Source organism: Zophobas morio, unplaced genomic scaffold (assembly GCF_036711695.1).
Source record: "Zophobas morio isolate AGI-343-1 ecotype UQ-CSIRO unplaced genomic scaffold, CSIRO_AGI_Zmor_V1 ptg000026l, whole genome shotgun sequence".
Classification (NCBI taxonomy): Eukaryota; Metazoa; Arthropoda; class Insecta; order Coleoptera; family Tenebrionidae; genus Zophobas; species Zophobas morio.
In genome coordinates, this window is record NW_026972131.1 from 10,547,715 (window position 1) to 10,563,803 (window position 16,089).

The 16,089-nt window shown below is 34.0% G+C and overlaps 1 protein-coding gene across 6 annotated transcripts in view; it reads right to left on the bottom strand.

The window, feature by feature from the left end:
* Window positions 1-16,089, bottom strand: part of LOC135136678 (uncharacterized protein) — a 190,349-nt gene that overhangs the window by 87,552 nt on the left and 86,708 nt on the right. Inside the window, exon 1 of one of the 6 annotated variants that reach the window (XM_064066085.1) lies at window positions 5,543-5,853. The exons of the other annotated variants lie outside the window; for them this stretch is intronic. Coding sequence (XP_063922155.1) covers window positions 5,543-5,572 — 30 coding nt within the window. The 5' untranslated portion in view covers window positions 5,573-5,853. Of the gene's footprint in view, window positions 1-5,542; window positions 5,854-16,089 lie in introns of those variants that run through there. 6 annotated transcript variants of the gene reach the window in all.

Consider the following 16,089-nt stretch of genomic DNA (forward strand, 5'->3'; position numbering starts at 1 on the left):
TGCGCTCGCATTTTAACCTTATTTTTCAGCTTCATTCTCTTAGAAGTGTGCAGAAAACAATGGGAGCGAAACTGTTTTGGTTTATTTAAAAATAAATTCCTGGACTTCAAAAAACACACGGAATACGAGCGCAGCGAGCACCTTGAAACTTCTAGTCTCCTCAATAATAATAATAATAATCAGAAACATTTTTAGGATTCACCTTTTTGGAGAATAAATAAATCTATTATTAATAATTTAGCTTCTCAGGGACACCGACGGGTAATTTTTAAAGCTGAACGTGCTCGCTGCGCTCGCATTTTAAACTTATTTTTTTTAGCTTCATTCATTTAGAAGTGTGCAGAAAACAGTCTAAGCGAAACTGTTTTGGTTCTATTTAAAAATATTCCCGGGCTTTAAAAAACACACGAAATACGAGCGCAGCGAGCACCTATAAACTGCTAAATTTTCCTCAATAATAATAATAATAATCACAAACATTTTTAAAATTCACTTTTTTGAAAGAATAAAAAAAATTTATCGTTGATAATTTAGCTTCTCGAGGAGAGTGACGAATAATTTTTAAAACACCTAAACGTGCTCGCTGCGCTCGTATTCTAAATGTTCTTTGCAATAATGTAGTCTCATAAAAATGTTTGACCTTCGTAATCTTGTCTTGTCTAAGTTGGTTGGTTTCAATTGAAACAATAAATTTTTTGATAAAAAAAAACACTATTAGAATATGAGCGCAGAGAATGAATGGTGGATGGACGAAGAATGGACGAAGAATAAATGAATAATAATGAATGAAAAACGAACGACGGGGGACAATGAACTAATGAACGAATAAAGAAATTATTGAATGGACGGCTGATCGAAGATTGAGCGAAGAATTAACGACTGGAGAGAGCAAGGAACTCCTGAACAATTGAAGAGACGAAAGAATAAATGAATGAAGGAGTGAACGAAAAATGAATAGAGAATGAATACAGAGTGAAGGAAAACTGACTAATTAACGAATGAAAGAAGTGAGGAACGAAATAATTAACACATGAAAGGAGAATGGAGGAAGAATGGGTGAGGTATGAATGAAGAATGAAAGAAGAGGGATCAAAGAGTCGGCAAAAAATGGACGAAGAATGATGAATGAACGAATGAACAAAGTTAAGAACGATTTCATTCAAGCTGTCAGAGCTTTTACTAATTACAACTGTTTTTAAGGTTCACTTTTATTAGGTGATAAATAAATTTCTTTGTTAATAATTTAGCTTTTCAGCGACAGCAGTGATATTATTTTTAAATACACCTCGCTGCGCTCGCATTGTAAGCATTCTTTGTTTGGCAGAGTTAATCTAGCTTCTCAGGGACACAAATGAATATTTTTTTAAGTTACACCTAAACGTGCTCGCTGCGCTCGCATTTTAAACTTATTTTTTTTAGCTTTATTCTCATGGAAATGTGCAAAAAATGGTATCAACACTTAACAATAAAAATAATAATATAGCTTGATTTAAATAAAAGTTAAAAAACTATGAAACTTTAAAAAACATTTAAGATTCTTCTAAAACGGCCGAGGAGAACGAGATACTAAAACAAACTATAATTTTTAAATCGAGAAAAGTCAAAATTATCATCTAGATTAATTCTTTGGAATTCATGAAAATAGACGCCTACAAAAAAAAATATATTTAAAAATTGCACTCGCAAAATTACAAATTGAGGAATTAAAGAAACAAAAATTTGAAAAATGGGGAAAAATTGTTGAATTTAAAAAAAATCGAAAAATTAAATATTTAAATGGTGAAAAATATAAAAACTGAAAGAATAATTTATAATTGGCAGTTCGAAAAGTTGAAGGAAGGAGCACTGAAAGCCGAGAAACTGAAATATCGAATAATAACTGAAAAATAGAAAAATTAAAAAAAATGGAAATCGAATAATTGTAGAAACGAAAAATAAAAAAAAGAGAGATTGAAAAGTGGGAAAAATTAAAATTGAAACTGAAAATTTGATGATAATGAAAAACGAAAAATTTAAATATCTGGAATTTGCGACTTGAAAAAATTGCAAATTGAGTAATTAATAAAACGAAGAATGACAAAATTCAAAAAATGAAAAATCAAATAATGTAAAACGAATAATAAAATGTACAAATTGAAAAATGGAAAAAACTGTCAAAATGAAAAATTGAAGATACAACAATTTTAAGTACTTATTAATGATTAAAAAAATCGAGAAACTGAAAGATGGGGACATTTAAACGCAAAAATAAAATCTAGAAACTAAAAATTGCAAATCGTAAACGTGAAATGTGAAAAATAAAAAATATGTGGAATTTGTGAACTCGAAAAATTGCAAAATTGAGTAATTAAAGGATCGAAAAATTGAAGACTCGAATAATTTAAAAACGAAAAATAAAATCTGGAAATTGAAAAATCGAAAAAATTGTAAAACAGAAGAATGAAAAATTGAAAAAATTTTTCTTTTCAAATTTTTCCAATAGTTTAAATAGAAAAATAAAATCTAGGAATTGAAAAATCCAAAAAGTTGTTGAAATGAAAAACTGAAAATGGAAAATCGGATAATTGAAAAATAAAAATATCTGCAACTTGAAAACTAAAAAATTTTAAAAATCCACAATTGGAAAAATTAGAAAATCTAAAAATTTAAAAACAAAAAATAAATTACATATTCTGAAATTGCGAAATCGAAAAATTGCAAACTGAAAAATTAAAAAAATCATAAATTGAAAAATCAAATAATTAGGAAATTTAAAATTTACAGCTCGAAAAATAGTAAAATCGAAAATTTAAAGATATGAAAAATTTTAATATCGAAAATAAAAAAAATGCAAAAAATGAAAAATCGGATAATTGAAAAATGAAATCAATTGGAATATAAAAATATCTAGAACTTGAAAACCAAAAAAATCAAAAAATTCCAAATTGGAAGAAGTGGAAAATCTAAAAATTTAAAAACGAAAAGAAAATATCGTGACATTGCAAAATCGAAAAATTGCAGACTGAATAATTGAAAAACGAAAAGTAAAAAAAATCAGAAATTCAAAAATGAAACAATTAGAAAATTTAAAACTTACAACTCGAAAAATAGTGAAATAGAAAATTTGAAGATACAAAAATTTTAAGTGGGGATATTTAAAGGCAATAAAATTTAGTAAACTGAAAAATTAAAAAAATCGCAAATCGAAAATGAATGAAAAATAAAACATATGTATGTAGAATTTATGAACTCGAAAAATAGTAAAATTTAGTAATTAAAGGACCGAAAAATTGGAGAATCGAATAATTTAAAAATGAAAAATAAAATCTAGAAATCGCAAAATCGAAAAAATTGTAAAATAGGCCAATGAAAAATTCAAACACTGACGAGTAATTTTTAAAGCACCTAAACGTGCTCGCTGCGCTCGCATTCTGGATGTTCTTTTTTAATTAATTTGATCTCATAAAAACATTTACAAAAGAACCATCAACAAGGCTATTGCGTTTTTATTATAAATGTCGAAGTCTCCCTGTGAAGGTAAATTACACTGAAAAAATCAAACTCCAAAATGCGAGCGCAGTGAGCACGTTAGGATGTTTCAGTCACACAGTGATCACAAAGAATTTTTAAAGACCATTTTTAAATAACAACAAAATTTTTCTTAATAATTTAGCTTCTCAGGGACACTAATGAATATTTTTTTAAGTTACACCTGAACGTGCTCGCTGCGCTCGCATTTTAGACTTTTTTTTTCAGCTTTCTCATCGAAGTGTGGAGAAAATATTCTAGCGAAATTGCTTGGGTTCGATTTAAAAATAAATCCCTGGACTTTAAAAAACACACGGAATACGAGCGCAGCGAGCACTTTTAAACTTCTAGAGTCTCCTCAATAATAATAATAATCAGAAACATTTTTAGGATTCACGTTTTTAGAGATTAAAAAATTCTATTATTAATCATTTAGCTTCTCAGGGATACCGACGAGTAATTTTTAAAGCACCTGAACGTGCTCGCTGCGCTCGCATTTTAAACTTATTTTTTTCAGCTTCATTCTCTTAGAAAGTGTGCAGAAAACAGTCTAACCGAAACTGTTTTGGTTCTACTTAAAAATAAATCTCTGGACTTTAAAAAACACACGGCATAATAATAATAATCATAAACAATTTTAAAATTCACTTTAATAGATAATAAAAAAATTGATAATTTTGCTTCTCCAGGACACTGACGAATAATTTTTAAAACACCTAAACGTGCTCGCTGCGCTCGCATTCTTAATCCTCTTTGCAATAATGTAGTCTCATAAAAATGTTTGACCTTCGTAATCGTCAGGAAATTGCTGTCTATTGTCTGTAATTTTGACAGCTCCAAAATTTTCGAAAATGTTTTGAATTAATTTCGAATCATGAAAAATTGGTTTCATGCAATTACACAAAACTTCGGCTATTTCTGAAGTAGATGTATTGAAATAAATCAATAAAATGTCTTATAATTACAAAAAAAAAAAACTCAAGGGGAATTCATAAACCACAAGTACAGGATATTATTAACTTGCCATTACATTTAACTTTTATTTCCATACAACCGTAGACGTGTTTTTTCAGAGATGGTAATCAAGGTTGATACAAGTAGTTATGAATTCGAGGTATTAATAGACTTCTTATCGAAATGACCTTTCCTGCAGAAGTTTAAAAATAGTCCGTCATGAATAATCGCACCCACATATTTAACTCCACAAGTTGATACTAAATTTTTCCGCATATTCCAGTCCATGCTCATAAAAGAAATCTAAAATTACACACTCAGCGATTTCACAATCAAACTTTCATCTTTAATTACGTTTAATTAAAGATAAGTCTAGTGAAAACTATCCATCAACTAGCCAACAAAGCATAAAACCCACCTACTATAAAAAATAACCCATCACTCCCCCGTTTAAAAAAGCATTTGTCGCGCTCGCCCCCACCCCCAAATCAATCCCGATAACAACTTACTCCTTCCTCTCCGCATCCAGCACGATCCGCCAATTCAACGGCGTACGTTTCCAGAAAACGTCAGCATCATAAATAAGCTCATCTGTAAGACAGGTTATCGAATAGCGTCCTTTATTTAACGTCAGTCCCAGGTTTAAAATCAATGAGCGTCAAGGGAGGCACGTCTCTATCGATTAGCACCCTTTGTCTGCTTTTGTCGTCGCTTTCACCCTTGCTTGCCACACGCGTAAAATCTCCACTTCTGGTCGTCATTTTTAATAGATATGGCCCGATGTCTAGACGCTCTCTCCGAAGACAAACGCCACGAATTTAATTCGCTTTAATCGAGGACGCGCGACAAAAGGGACTCTCTGTCTGTGCTCTTTTGTGCGACTGCGAGCATTATCGCGTTCATTAATTACGAATTGTTTCGTGCACAACGCGCGAAGGGTGTGTTTAATTCATCAAGTTTCACGAAATGGGAGAAAAATTATGCGAGGGCGAAATTCGAACTTTACGTGGAATTTTTGTGGGTATTATCCCGGCGCATCCACCAAATCGCACCAAACTAATCTAGTTTTTGTAAAACTTACACGACTGGATTTAGTTAAAGTGGATCCCATTCATGAGCGCCGACTGTCTTTTCCGCGGAAGCCTCCACCACCAAAACCCCTAGTCTTAATCAAACCGTATCCACACCACTATCACCGAAATTTATTGGTCATCGGGGAAAACTAAGTCTCACTCATTAAAATGTATCAACGCATAAATATACAATTATGGAACGACCCTGCATCATGCGAGCACTCGCGGACAGACACACGGAAAACGGGGGTTGTCCATATGGAAGACCATGTGATGGCACCTGGGGGCGGCGAACCGCCAACTATAAAAAAGTGAAAGTTTGTTGGTTTCAAGTCGCAACGGTCGCACGAGCGCGGAAAACACCCTCTGGATGAGCGGTGGCTGAACGAATGTGCCGCTAGCGGAGAACCCCTCTTGAGGAGAGCGGCGCAGGCGCCGAAGACTTACTATTTACTACGGATACTACTGGTGATTTTTAGCGTGAGCGGACACGCAGTAATGAGCGATTTTTCATCAGTCTCCAAAACATAATAAAAAAAATCTTTATGAAGTAGAATACGAAAAAACGTAATTTTGATGATACATCGGCTAAAAAAAAGAGAGGGTGGGTGGGCGGGGTTAATAATTGAGTTGAACACAAACCACACTCCGTTTTTCAGGTTTTTTAACGTATATGGATAGAGCGAGACTACAATCGCCGCTTATATAAGTAAACATCATGCCTTATTCAACGTCTGAAATATCAGTGTAGAGTTCAAAGATCTCCATGTTTCATCAATATTGACCAACGTCTGCTATCCATTATTAAAAAGATTCACCGCTCTCGCTGTACAGAATTCGACTTTTATTTAATTAACATCTAATTTGCCACCTCCACCTGCATAATAAATGCAACTTTCCAGTTTCAACAAAAAACCACTTGTTATCTCAATCTCTCGACAAACGTCCCAAATTCCCGATTTAATTTCCATTCCTTGTAAACTTAGACTCGTTCGACATTAAACATGTATCCCTCGGAACCTTTTAATTCTGGAATTGACATTGCGCGAGGGGCAGTCCCCACATCGAGGGTTACCCGACTACAATACACCAAAATGTGGTCATCCCTAATTGCTATTAATCCCTCACTGTATGAATATTTACAAAATTTCGAAGCCGTAAATAAAACGAATGCGTTAGATAATGGTCAGTTAACGGGGTCCAACCCGGTCGACCATGCTCGTATAGCGTTTACCACCCCTGGTCGAAAAAAGCGTCTACGTTTGTTATTAAATGTACCTCCTGTTACTGACTAGACCAATTAAAGCCGCGTTTGGCAGCCGGCAAAAACCGGCCTAATGGCTCGATATTTTTTGTCGTTCGAAGTGAAATTTAATTTAAAACTTCATCAGGTTTAACACCTTAATAAAGTCCCTACGAAGGTAGATTTTACAGCAGGATACCCACTTGATGAGGAGTCGGGCCATCCCATAAAAATCCGACATGACACTTCTCAAATGCCAGAGGAGCAATCAGAACGCGACGTCCGCGTCCATGGCGTCGCTTGTTAAAGTTTATTAGCGCCGGCCCGGTTCAGAATTACCATGCCGGAAGCCGAAATCGGCCAAACGACAGCCACCGCACGCACAGGCTCCTCTTAATCCGCTTTATGGACTCTTCTTCTATTACGATATGGTGGAAATAGGTCGCAGATCGACGACGCGGTTTTACTGCATATATATCCTCCAACCCTCTTTTTCTAGGTTATGTGTTTGGAAAATCGGGAATTTTGCCAAATCTCGGGGATCTGAGTCGTTTTATTTTATTGCGCCGTTGCCATGTCGCACGACGAAAACACTCCCGATGGCGAATTAAATCTTAATGGGGAATAAAAGAAGGAAGTCGGGATGGTACAGGGGGAGCGAATTTGTGTATCGATGGACCAATGGCCGGCCAGTTTCATGGCAGTGTTGATTTTGGAGGAGTTATACTGTGTTTACCGAACAGATGGAGTTGGAGAAGTTGGTGCATTGCGACGCCGCTGGTGTAAGCATCGAACAGAAGATGGAATTGTTCTTAGTAATAATACAAAACTGAAGATAGTAACAATCATTCACAGGAAGATCGTTAATAAAGAGCAAAAACAACAAGGATCCTAACTTCGGTCCTTATGGGATCCCAGAAGATGGAGTAAATGGTTAAGAGCTAAAATTTCTGTATTTCACAAATGAGATTCTACCGAGTTAAAAGTGTTTGACGTATCAAAAATTGTCGAAAGTTTTCAAAACCCTACGTTTAAAATGTTCGCAGTTAATTTCAGGTTCTTTGGTGTTTTATTTTCGGATAAATTTAACGGAATCAGGTGTTTTGTTGCTGGATAAACTTGAAAAAAGCTTTTAAGCTTTTGGTGTGTATTGGTGTATTATTTTGGGAGCCCATGGATATTTTTTTTTTTGTAAATTATTTAAAACAATTTTGGGTGTTCAATTTTTGGAAACTTCTGACCTAAAATGTTTTTGAGTTAACTTTGGGACCGTTTTTTTTTTGAAAATTTAAAACAATCTTGGGGTTTTAAGCACGACCCGCCGGATGATAGGGTTTCTATAATAAAATGTAGCCCCGCCCACCCGCCCTATCTCAATTGTGATGATTTTTTTATTCGTCGTGAGCCAAGAGGGGGAAGTTTAACTGCAAAATCCTTATTTCTCAACAAGAAATTAAAAGAATGTTTTTAAATATTATGTTATTCAAAGAATACTGTGTACATTAAAAAAAAGGCAAAATATTAAAAGACATTTTATTAATTTCTTGTAAAGAAATACATATTTTGCAGTTAACCTCCGCCCTCTTAGTTTACAGCGAATAAAAAAAATCATCACAATTGAGATAGGGCGGGTGGGCGGGCCTACACTTTGCCTTTTTATTTTAATATGGGTAGACTTCTTTTCACAACATATATAGCTGGCAGTGGTTCTGGGTATTCCTGCTTCGAAAGAATTTGAAAGTGCTTTGGAGCCTCTAGTTTCGTTTTTATAATAATTTAATTACATTTTTTAGCGGATACATCATTTGCTAAAATCACTTTCATCTTAGCAGGTACTAGCCCCGCCCACCCGCCCTCTCTTTTCTTAGAGGATATTTGATTTGCTAAAATCAGTGTTATTTTACCAATGACTAGCCCCACCCACCCACCCCCTCTTTTCTTAGAGGATATTTTATTTGCAAAAATCTGTCTTTTCTTAGCAGGCACTAGCCCCACCCACTCACCCTCTCTTTTCTTAGAAGATATGTCATCTACCAAAGGCAGTTTTATCTTGACAGGTACGAGCCCCGCCCACCCACCCTCTATTTTCTTAGAGGGATCTCATTAGTAAAAATCGGTCTTATCTTAGCAGCTACTAGTCCTCCAAGAAAATAAAGGGCGGGTGGGCGGGGCTAGTACCTGCTAAGATAAGATAATTTTTAATTTTTCAGTTTTTTGATTCTTCAATTTTTCATTTCTCCCAATTTTCGATTTGGAATTTTTCATTTTCTTTATTTTCACAAATTTTCAATTTTTGAATGTTCCGATTTTATAATTTTTGGTTTGTCCAATTTCAGTTTTGTCGATTTTTCATTTTCTTGTTCCTTTAATTCTACGATATGCAACTCTTCGAGTTTTCATTGTCAATTTTTTTGTTTTTCGACTTTCCAACTTTTGGATATTTTCGATAGCAATTTTAGTTTTCTCAGTTTTTCGTGTCTGCAATTTTTCTATTTCATTTCGGTTTTTTGTTTTCTTTCCTTTTGGCAATTTTCTGGTTTTTCAATGTTCTGATTTTACACTTTTTTTTCAACGTGAATTTTTGTATGTATGGTAGTTTTCGAAAACTTAATAATTGAAAAATTGAAACATTTTAAATGAAAAAAATCGGTAAACCGAAAAATTGAAAAATCTATAAATCGAGAAATTGAACAATCTAAAAATTAAACAATTTAAAAATCGAAGAATTGGAAAACCAAAAAATATAAACCGAGAACTTGAAAAATCGAATAATCGAGAAATCAAAGCATCAAGGAAAACAAAAAAATTAACGGAAAATCTAGAACTTAAAAATTGAAAAATTAAAATACCTATCGAGAAATCGAAACATCAAAAAATGGAAAAATTGAAGAACCGAAACATTGCAAAATCGCAGAACTGAAATACTGAAAAATTGAAAAATGGAAGGAAAATTGAAAAATTGAAAAAGTGAAAAAATTCAAAACTGAAATCTTGAAAAACTGAAAAATGGAAAGAAAATTGAAGAATCGGAAAAGTGAAAAAATACAAAACTGAAACATTGAAAAATCCAGAAATCGAAAAATTGAAAAATCACAAATGAAGAAAGAATTGAAAAATCAAGAAATAGAGAAATGGGAAAATCAAAAAATCAGTTAATCGAAAAATTTAGAAACGTCAAAAATTGAAAACTGAAAAATAAAAAAATTTAAAAATCGTAAAAGTTAGTAAATTAAAAAACTGAAAATTTAAAAAAAAAATCGTATCAAAAACTAAAATTCAAAAAATCGAGAAATTGGACAATCAAAAAATCAAAACATTGAAATCCCAGTAAGTTGATAAATAGGAAAACTTAAAAAACAAACATTTTAAAAATCCAAGAATTGAGCAACAAAAAAAATCTAAGCCTGAAAACTCAGAAAATTGAATGATCGAGACCAAAAAATCTAAAATTTAAAATTTCGAAAAATTGAAAAATCATGAAACTCAAAAATCGAAAAGTCGAGATAGTGAGAAATCTAAAAACCTAAAACTTTAAAAACTGAAAAATTAGAATATCGAAAAATTTAAAAACCGAGAAAACACAATGTCAAAAATTTGAAAAATTAAAGAAACGAAATATTGCAAAATTCCAAAGCTGAAATATTGAAAAACCTAAAAATGGAAGGAAAATTAAAGAATCGAAACAGTGAAAAAAACCCAAACTGAAACATTGAAAAATTGAGAAATGAAAAAATGGGAAAATCAAAAAAATTGGTCTAAAGAGTTTAGACAGTACTTCCCTCGCTATCGGAAACGTGACGACTGCATGCCTATTATGTTTTTTTTTTCACATTAGATTTCAAAGCATTCGGTTTTGTAGGTCCTGATTAAATCAATAAAATAAATTTGCGCTTTCATTAAATTTTTTGAGTCACCCTGTATATGCATATCCAAAAACATGAATGGAATGATAAATCACAAGAAGAGACTCATCATATTTATACAATTTAGATAGGATTTATTCAGCAAAATTTTAAGGTGACGTCATCAATTTTTTAGAGGGGATAAGTAAATATATTGTGATTAAAATGGTCCTGGTTTAATAACAAAAAAATATTGTTCGTCTATAAAACAAGCTCGTCTTCAACAAAGTATTCGTAAAAAAATGTACGTATGCTGGTCCCGACTGCGATTATGGTTTAAATATTTTTTAGAAAATCCTATCATGGATGTAGAAACATTTGTGACAGCCAAAAGGTTTTTTTGAGAAAATTATCTCTGACCAAATTGAAATAGACACTAGACAACAGGCACATTTGGGCAAAAGAAAGAGAAATTTGGGTTACGGCTTCAAATTTTGGACGTATTTACAAACTTAGACCGACTACAGCAATAGCTAAAACTGTGGAGTCTCTGTTTTACAGTACATTTAGAGGTAATAGTCATACATACTATGGACAGCAAAGTGAGGAAAAAGCTGTCAAGTGTTTTGAAATAAATAAAAATATAAAAACTGAACGGTGTGGCTTGTTTATTTCAAAACAATTTCCTTACTTGGCTGCTGGTCCAGACAGGGTTCTAGAGGATAGGAGTGCATTAGTCGAAATTAAATGCCCTTCAAAATCGCAAAATTTGTCTCCTGAAGAAGCGGTTAGAAAAAAAAAATCAAATTTTGTACATACATTAACAGACAGAGAATTGAAAGTAAAAAAAAATCATGATTACTACTTTCAAGTCCAGGGACAAATGCTTGTTACGGATATTTCACAAGTTTATTTTGTTGTGTGGACACCCAAAGGAATAAATATAGAAAAAATGTATAAAGGCGAAGAAATATATGTAAAAAGATGGCAGATAAACTTGGCAGATTTTACTTTGGCGTATTATTGCCCGAAATAATTGATTCAAGAAGAAAGAGGAACCTGCCTTTGCGAGAGATTTTTTTAAAATAAATAAAATTTGCTTCTATTTTTTTAATGTACTTTAATAATTTATTAGGAGTACATTTTTCATCACCAAGACTTGCATATTTTTACTATAAATATATTTTGAAAATGATCTCTCGGCAAATGAAAACATATACGAGCACTTTTTTTGAGTAAACAATGAAGGGAGAAGTTACTGGACGTAGAGCTGTTTTAAAACACCTCCTTTTTGGGATAAGTAGTAGATACACTTAGCTACTTATACGTGTTAAACAAAAGCTGTATTTTATATATTTTTTATTATTATTATAAATATGTTTATTAGTTTTATTAATTAACAAAGCAAAATATATATTAACAATAATATTACAACGATTTTTTAGTAATCATGTGTATTGAATTCAGGATCCTGAGTGGAGTAAAAATATTATAGTTCCCCAGTTTTAATTTGGTTTTATAATAGTACCTCATTGCGTAAAAGTTAATTTCCTTAACAATAGATTACTACGGCCGGTCCTGGCGGCTTATTATAAAACTGAGTTCCTTGCCATGAGTTAGAAAAATCAGCCGAGAACGTTAACAATCAGCTTATGGTAGAGCAGGCGATAAGGGTTTTACCTGGAAAGTCGCCTCCGTAAATTTTAGTGGGGCTCCTATCGGCAAAGTACTGAACCAACGGCTCAAATTCTGTCGAATTGATACCCATTGTTTTCAATAATTGTTAGTTTTTGTTAAAAACTCTGCTAACCAATAGATCATTAATTTTCCTCTGATATTCCTGTTAAAATTATTCGACGTATTTTGCATTAATTTGTTGTATATTTTGATTTTAATAAACACATTATTATTTAAACAAATTGTACCACTAACAAACATTTAATGACTCTGCGCCCTGTAAAAAGTGATGTTTTATCCATATGCGAATTTTCAAGCGATTCTATGATGGTTATGACTTAAAAAACTTGAAAAGAAAACATACAATGGTGCTTTTTTTACGATATTTCTCAGCCATATTTTTTTAATTGATTGAAAATGCGCTCTAGAATATGAAAAAAGCTGCAGTTTGGTGTACGATATATCATTTTTTCATACAAAAAACCAAAAAAATGTTATACCTCGTCAAGCGAGTCCCCTTAAGCGCTTATTCTTAATTTTTTTGTGCTTATAAATCCGCTGTCTACACATCACCGCGGAGGCCTCGACTTCGCCTCGTCCACGTCCGCGGCCGCAGCGTCGACTTTCCCGTCCGCCGCTATCCGCTCATAAACCTCCTGAATTATGAAATGCGCCGTGCCCGGAACTTATGAATAATGAACGAAAGCATTAGTACCGCTGCCAACAATGCGATCTGCGGCGCATCTCCTGCTCTTTACTCTAGCCTGGGTTAATTGGTCGGAAGAGCGCGATGCTTATTTAAAACACTGGCCCTGCAGATGAAACGACTATTACTCAAGATTTAAGAGCTGCCATTCCGCTGGGAAATCTCTGTTACCAACTGAGCCAGACGCGCCCCCATTCGTTATTGCCGTCTCGAGCAGGCCGACGCTAGACAAAAACTCAAAAAATCGCCCGGATCAAGTCGAGTCAATATTTCGGCGATTACGCCGATTGTGTTCTAATGAGTTCACCCCGCGAGACGGGAAATGAAAGTGTGAAGTTCCAGCTGATGCCCCGGCTCGGGGTTGTTCCGGGAGGTGTAATTTAAGATTTTACGTGCGCGTCGAGTTCGTTACATTTCGGTCGTTGTCTTCAACGGCTTCGAATTTAATTAAATGATAATTAACGGAATCAAAATTAGTAGAGAGTCGATTGAAAAAGTGAAAGTACGATGAATGCGACATTGTTTCGAGAACGGATTCGAACAGGCGGGCTTTGTTTTATTGTGGTGGGTAATCTATAACAGAAATGTTTGCCGGCGGTTACCGTACTTCGGGAAGATTCCATTAAACTTTACAGACGCGAGAAATTAAATTACGTTTGGAGAAGACTGAGACGTTAATTAATGCAGTTTGAGAGAAGCATTCAGGCGAGATCATGAGCATACTCCACTCGGACAAAGAGATAAATAATCCAAAATGAAGATCGAAACGAGCTAATTTAATTACAAGTATTATTATTTCTACACTCCCTTCGAACGTGAAGAATATGTGACCTTTTCCACCGATTTATCCATTGTCGTGTGGAAGCGGCAGAAATAGCGACGTGCTTACCACGAGATTACTCAGCAATGTTTAACTTTGAGCAAAAATCTGATTTTAAAAGCGGCGGTTCAAAGAGCCAAGTGGAGTTGGCACAGGATGAAATCCACTTACACTGCATCTTACGCAATTTATGACAAAGACTTCGTCACTCTGAATGTATTGCCATAAAGTTTTATTTTTATCGTAAATCACAAGTTTTCTTGAATTTAGTAGTTTTGCTTGCCGAAAGTAAAGAAATATTGCTGACGAACGGCTATTTTCCTGTTTTCATGACTTTTACGACTCCTAGGACACGAAATAGTAGGTCCATCGCTTCCGTCTGTCTGTCATTTGTTTATTATCGCACTCTATGTATCTAAATTGCTATACTTATCGCTTCCCCTATGGTGATGTCATCCAGCAACATTTTTTTAGAAAAAAGTCTGGTCAAAAAATTTTTCATTTTCTTTTATTTTATTTGGCAAAAATAGTGACGTAAGACTGTCATTTACAAATCTGGTAATCGTATTGCCATTTGTTTTATCTAACATTTTCAAACTTACTATATACCCTCGACTAGGGAAATTTTCATTTAAGATTCTGGAAAATCCCTTATCCACTCATCCGGCGTCGATTTTACTTTCGGCATTCTTTTAAAATATTAGTAATACTACCAAAAAGAACTCAACATGTAACAAGGGAGAACCACGTATAACACTGTACTACGACAGATGCGATAGACTGATGGTTGTGAAATAAACGGTTCATTTACTTAAAAGTTTCCATTAGAAAAATTTTAAGGTAGGTTGTTGGGTACAATAATCCTTTTTTCTAGAAAATTTTCAACGGTCTTCCCGGAAAATACCGAAAAAGAACATCTGGTTAAAAGCTTTAATTCATTATCAACGGAAGTAAGGATTTAAAGTCATAAAATCTATAGAGTATTTTTCCAATCCTATAATAAAATTTTATTACCCAAACGACCGGAATCTATTCACAGAAAAGGTCTTGAGTAAGTGTACTTCAATGGTCAAGTCCAGGTAAAATGCATACGATACGATACGGCTAACCAACAAGTATTTGTCATCCCGACAAGGCCGGCATTTGAACAAAATATGCATTAAAACTCATATTCGTCGAAAAAAGCATTAAACAACCATATAAGTTTCAATATGCATAAAATTGAAAAAAGAAGCAAATAAGCATAAAAAAAATGCGTCAAATGACTCCAAATTGTATCATAGTTACAGATATAAAAAAGTTTTGAAGTGCTTACATTTTTCACAAAAAGCATTATTAAAAAAGTACCAACTTCCATAACATCTTTATCGATTTCCACAAAGCTCCCCCGAACCCAGCGTCATTAATAAAATCCGCATCTGCGTGTCAAATTTTTCCCTCAGGTGACACATGCCCATAAATAATTCCGTAAAAATTAGCCGTTGCTTAAGTTTACAGAAAAAATTCACCCTTCCACTTTACGACTTGCGTGCTGAAAGAACACAGGTTCGAATATTTCTGATAACCAGAAATTTCCAGGTTACATCTGTTACATAATTTATTGCCCCAAATTGCGTCCACTTCCAACTGTTGTTATTAGGCACGAATTCCGTAATATTTTAATCAAAATTCGGTATCGATTGGCGACGCGCAGCTTCATTTGTCACAATTAGCCAACTTTCGCCGAGCTATTTCAATCAGGGGAGGACACCGCGGCGCTCTCATTTGCCCGAAACCACTCTCCTTATCTCATATACTAATAGTGGCAAAGGGTGGAAGTCACGCCGCTCTTGAATTCTTTCGCCGTTCATTTATCTTAATTAATGTAATTTGTGTACCGCGGTTAATTATTGTAATTTATATTCTGCGGTGTTATGTCGCTGTGAGGAATGTTTGGGATTTTTGTTGGTAAATATTAAATTAAAGCGACGTTTTATGTCCGCCGACGCTAAGATATGTCCGACGCGGGGTAAAATACTACCATGCAAAGGAAAAACGCACGGGTATCGACTTTTTCGGGGAAAAAACTATGAATTAAGTCGGGTCGGGATGATGGGAGGGCGTGATTTATTGAACCGTAGTGGGAAAGCTGAAGGGCCGAGGCTGATAAAACTTTTCCAGTACATTAAAAGTGGTACAGGATTTCGGAATTAAGACGCTACAGACCGCCCACTACACAGTAAATCACACTAAATGCTCGGGATAGGACAGGGCTAAAAAATTGGTCG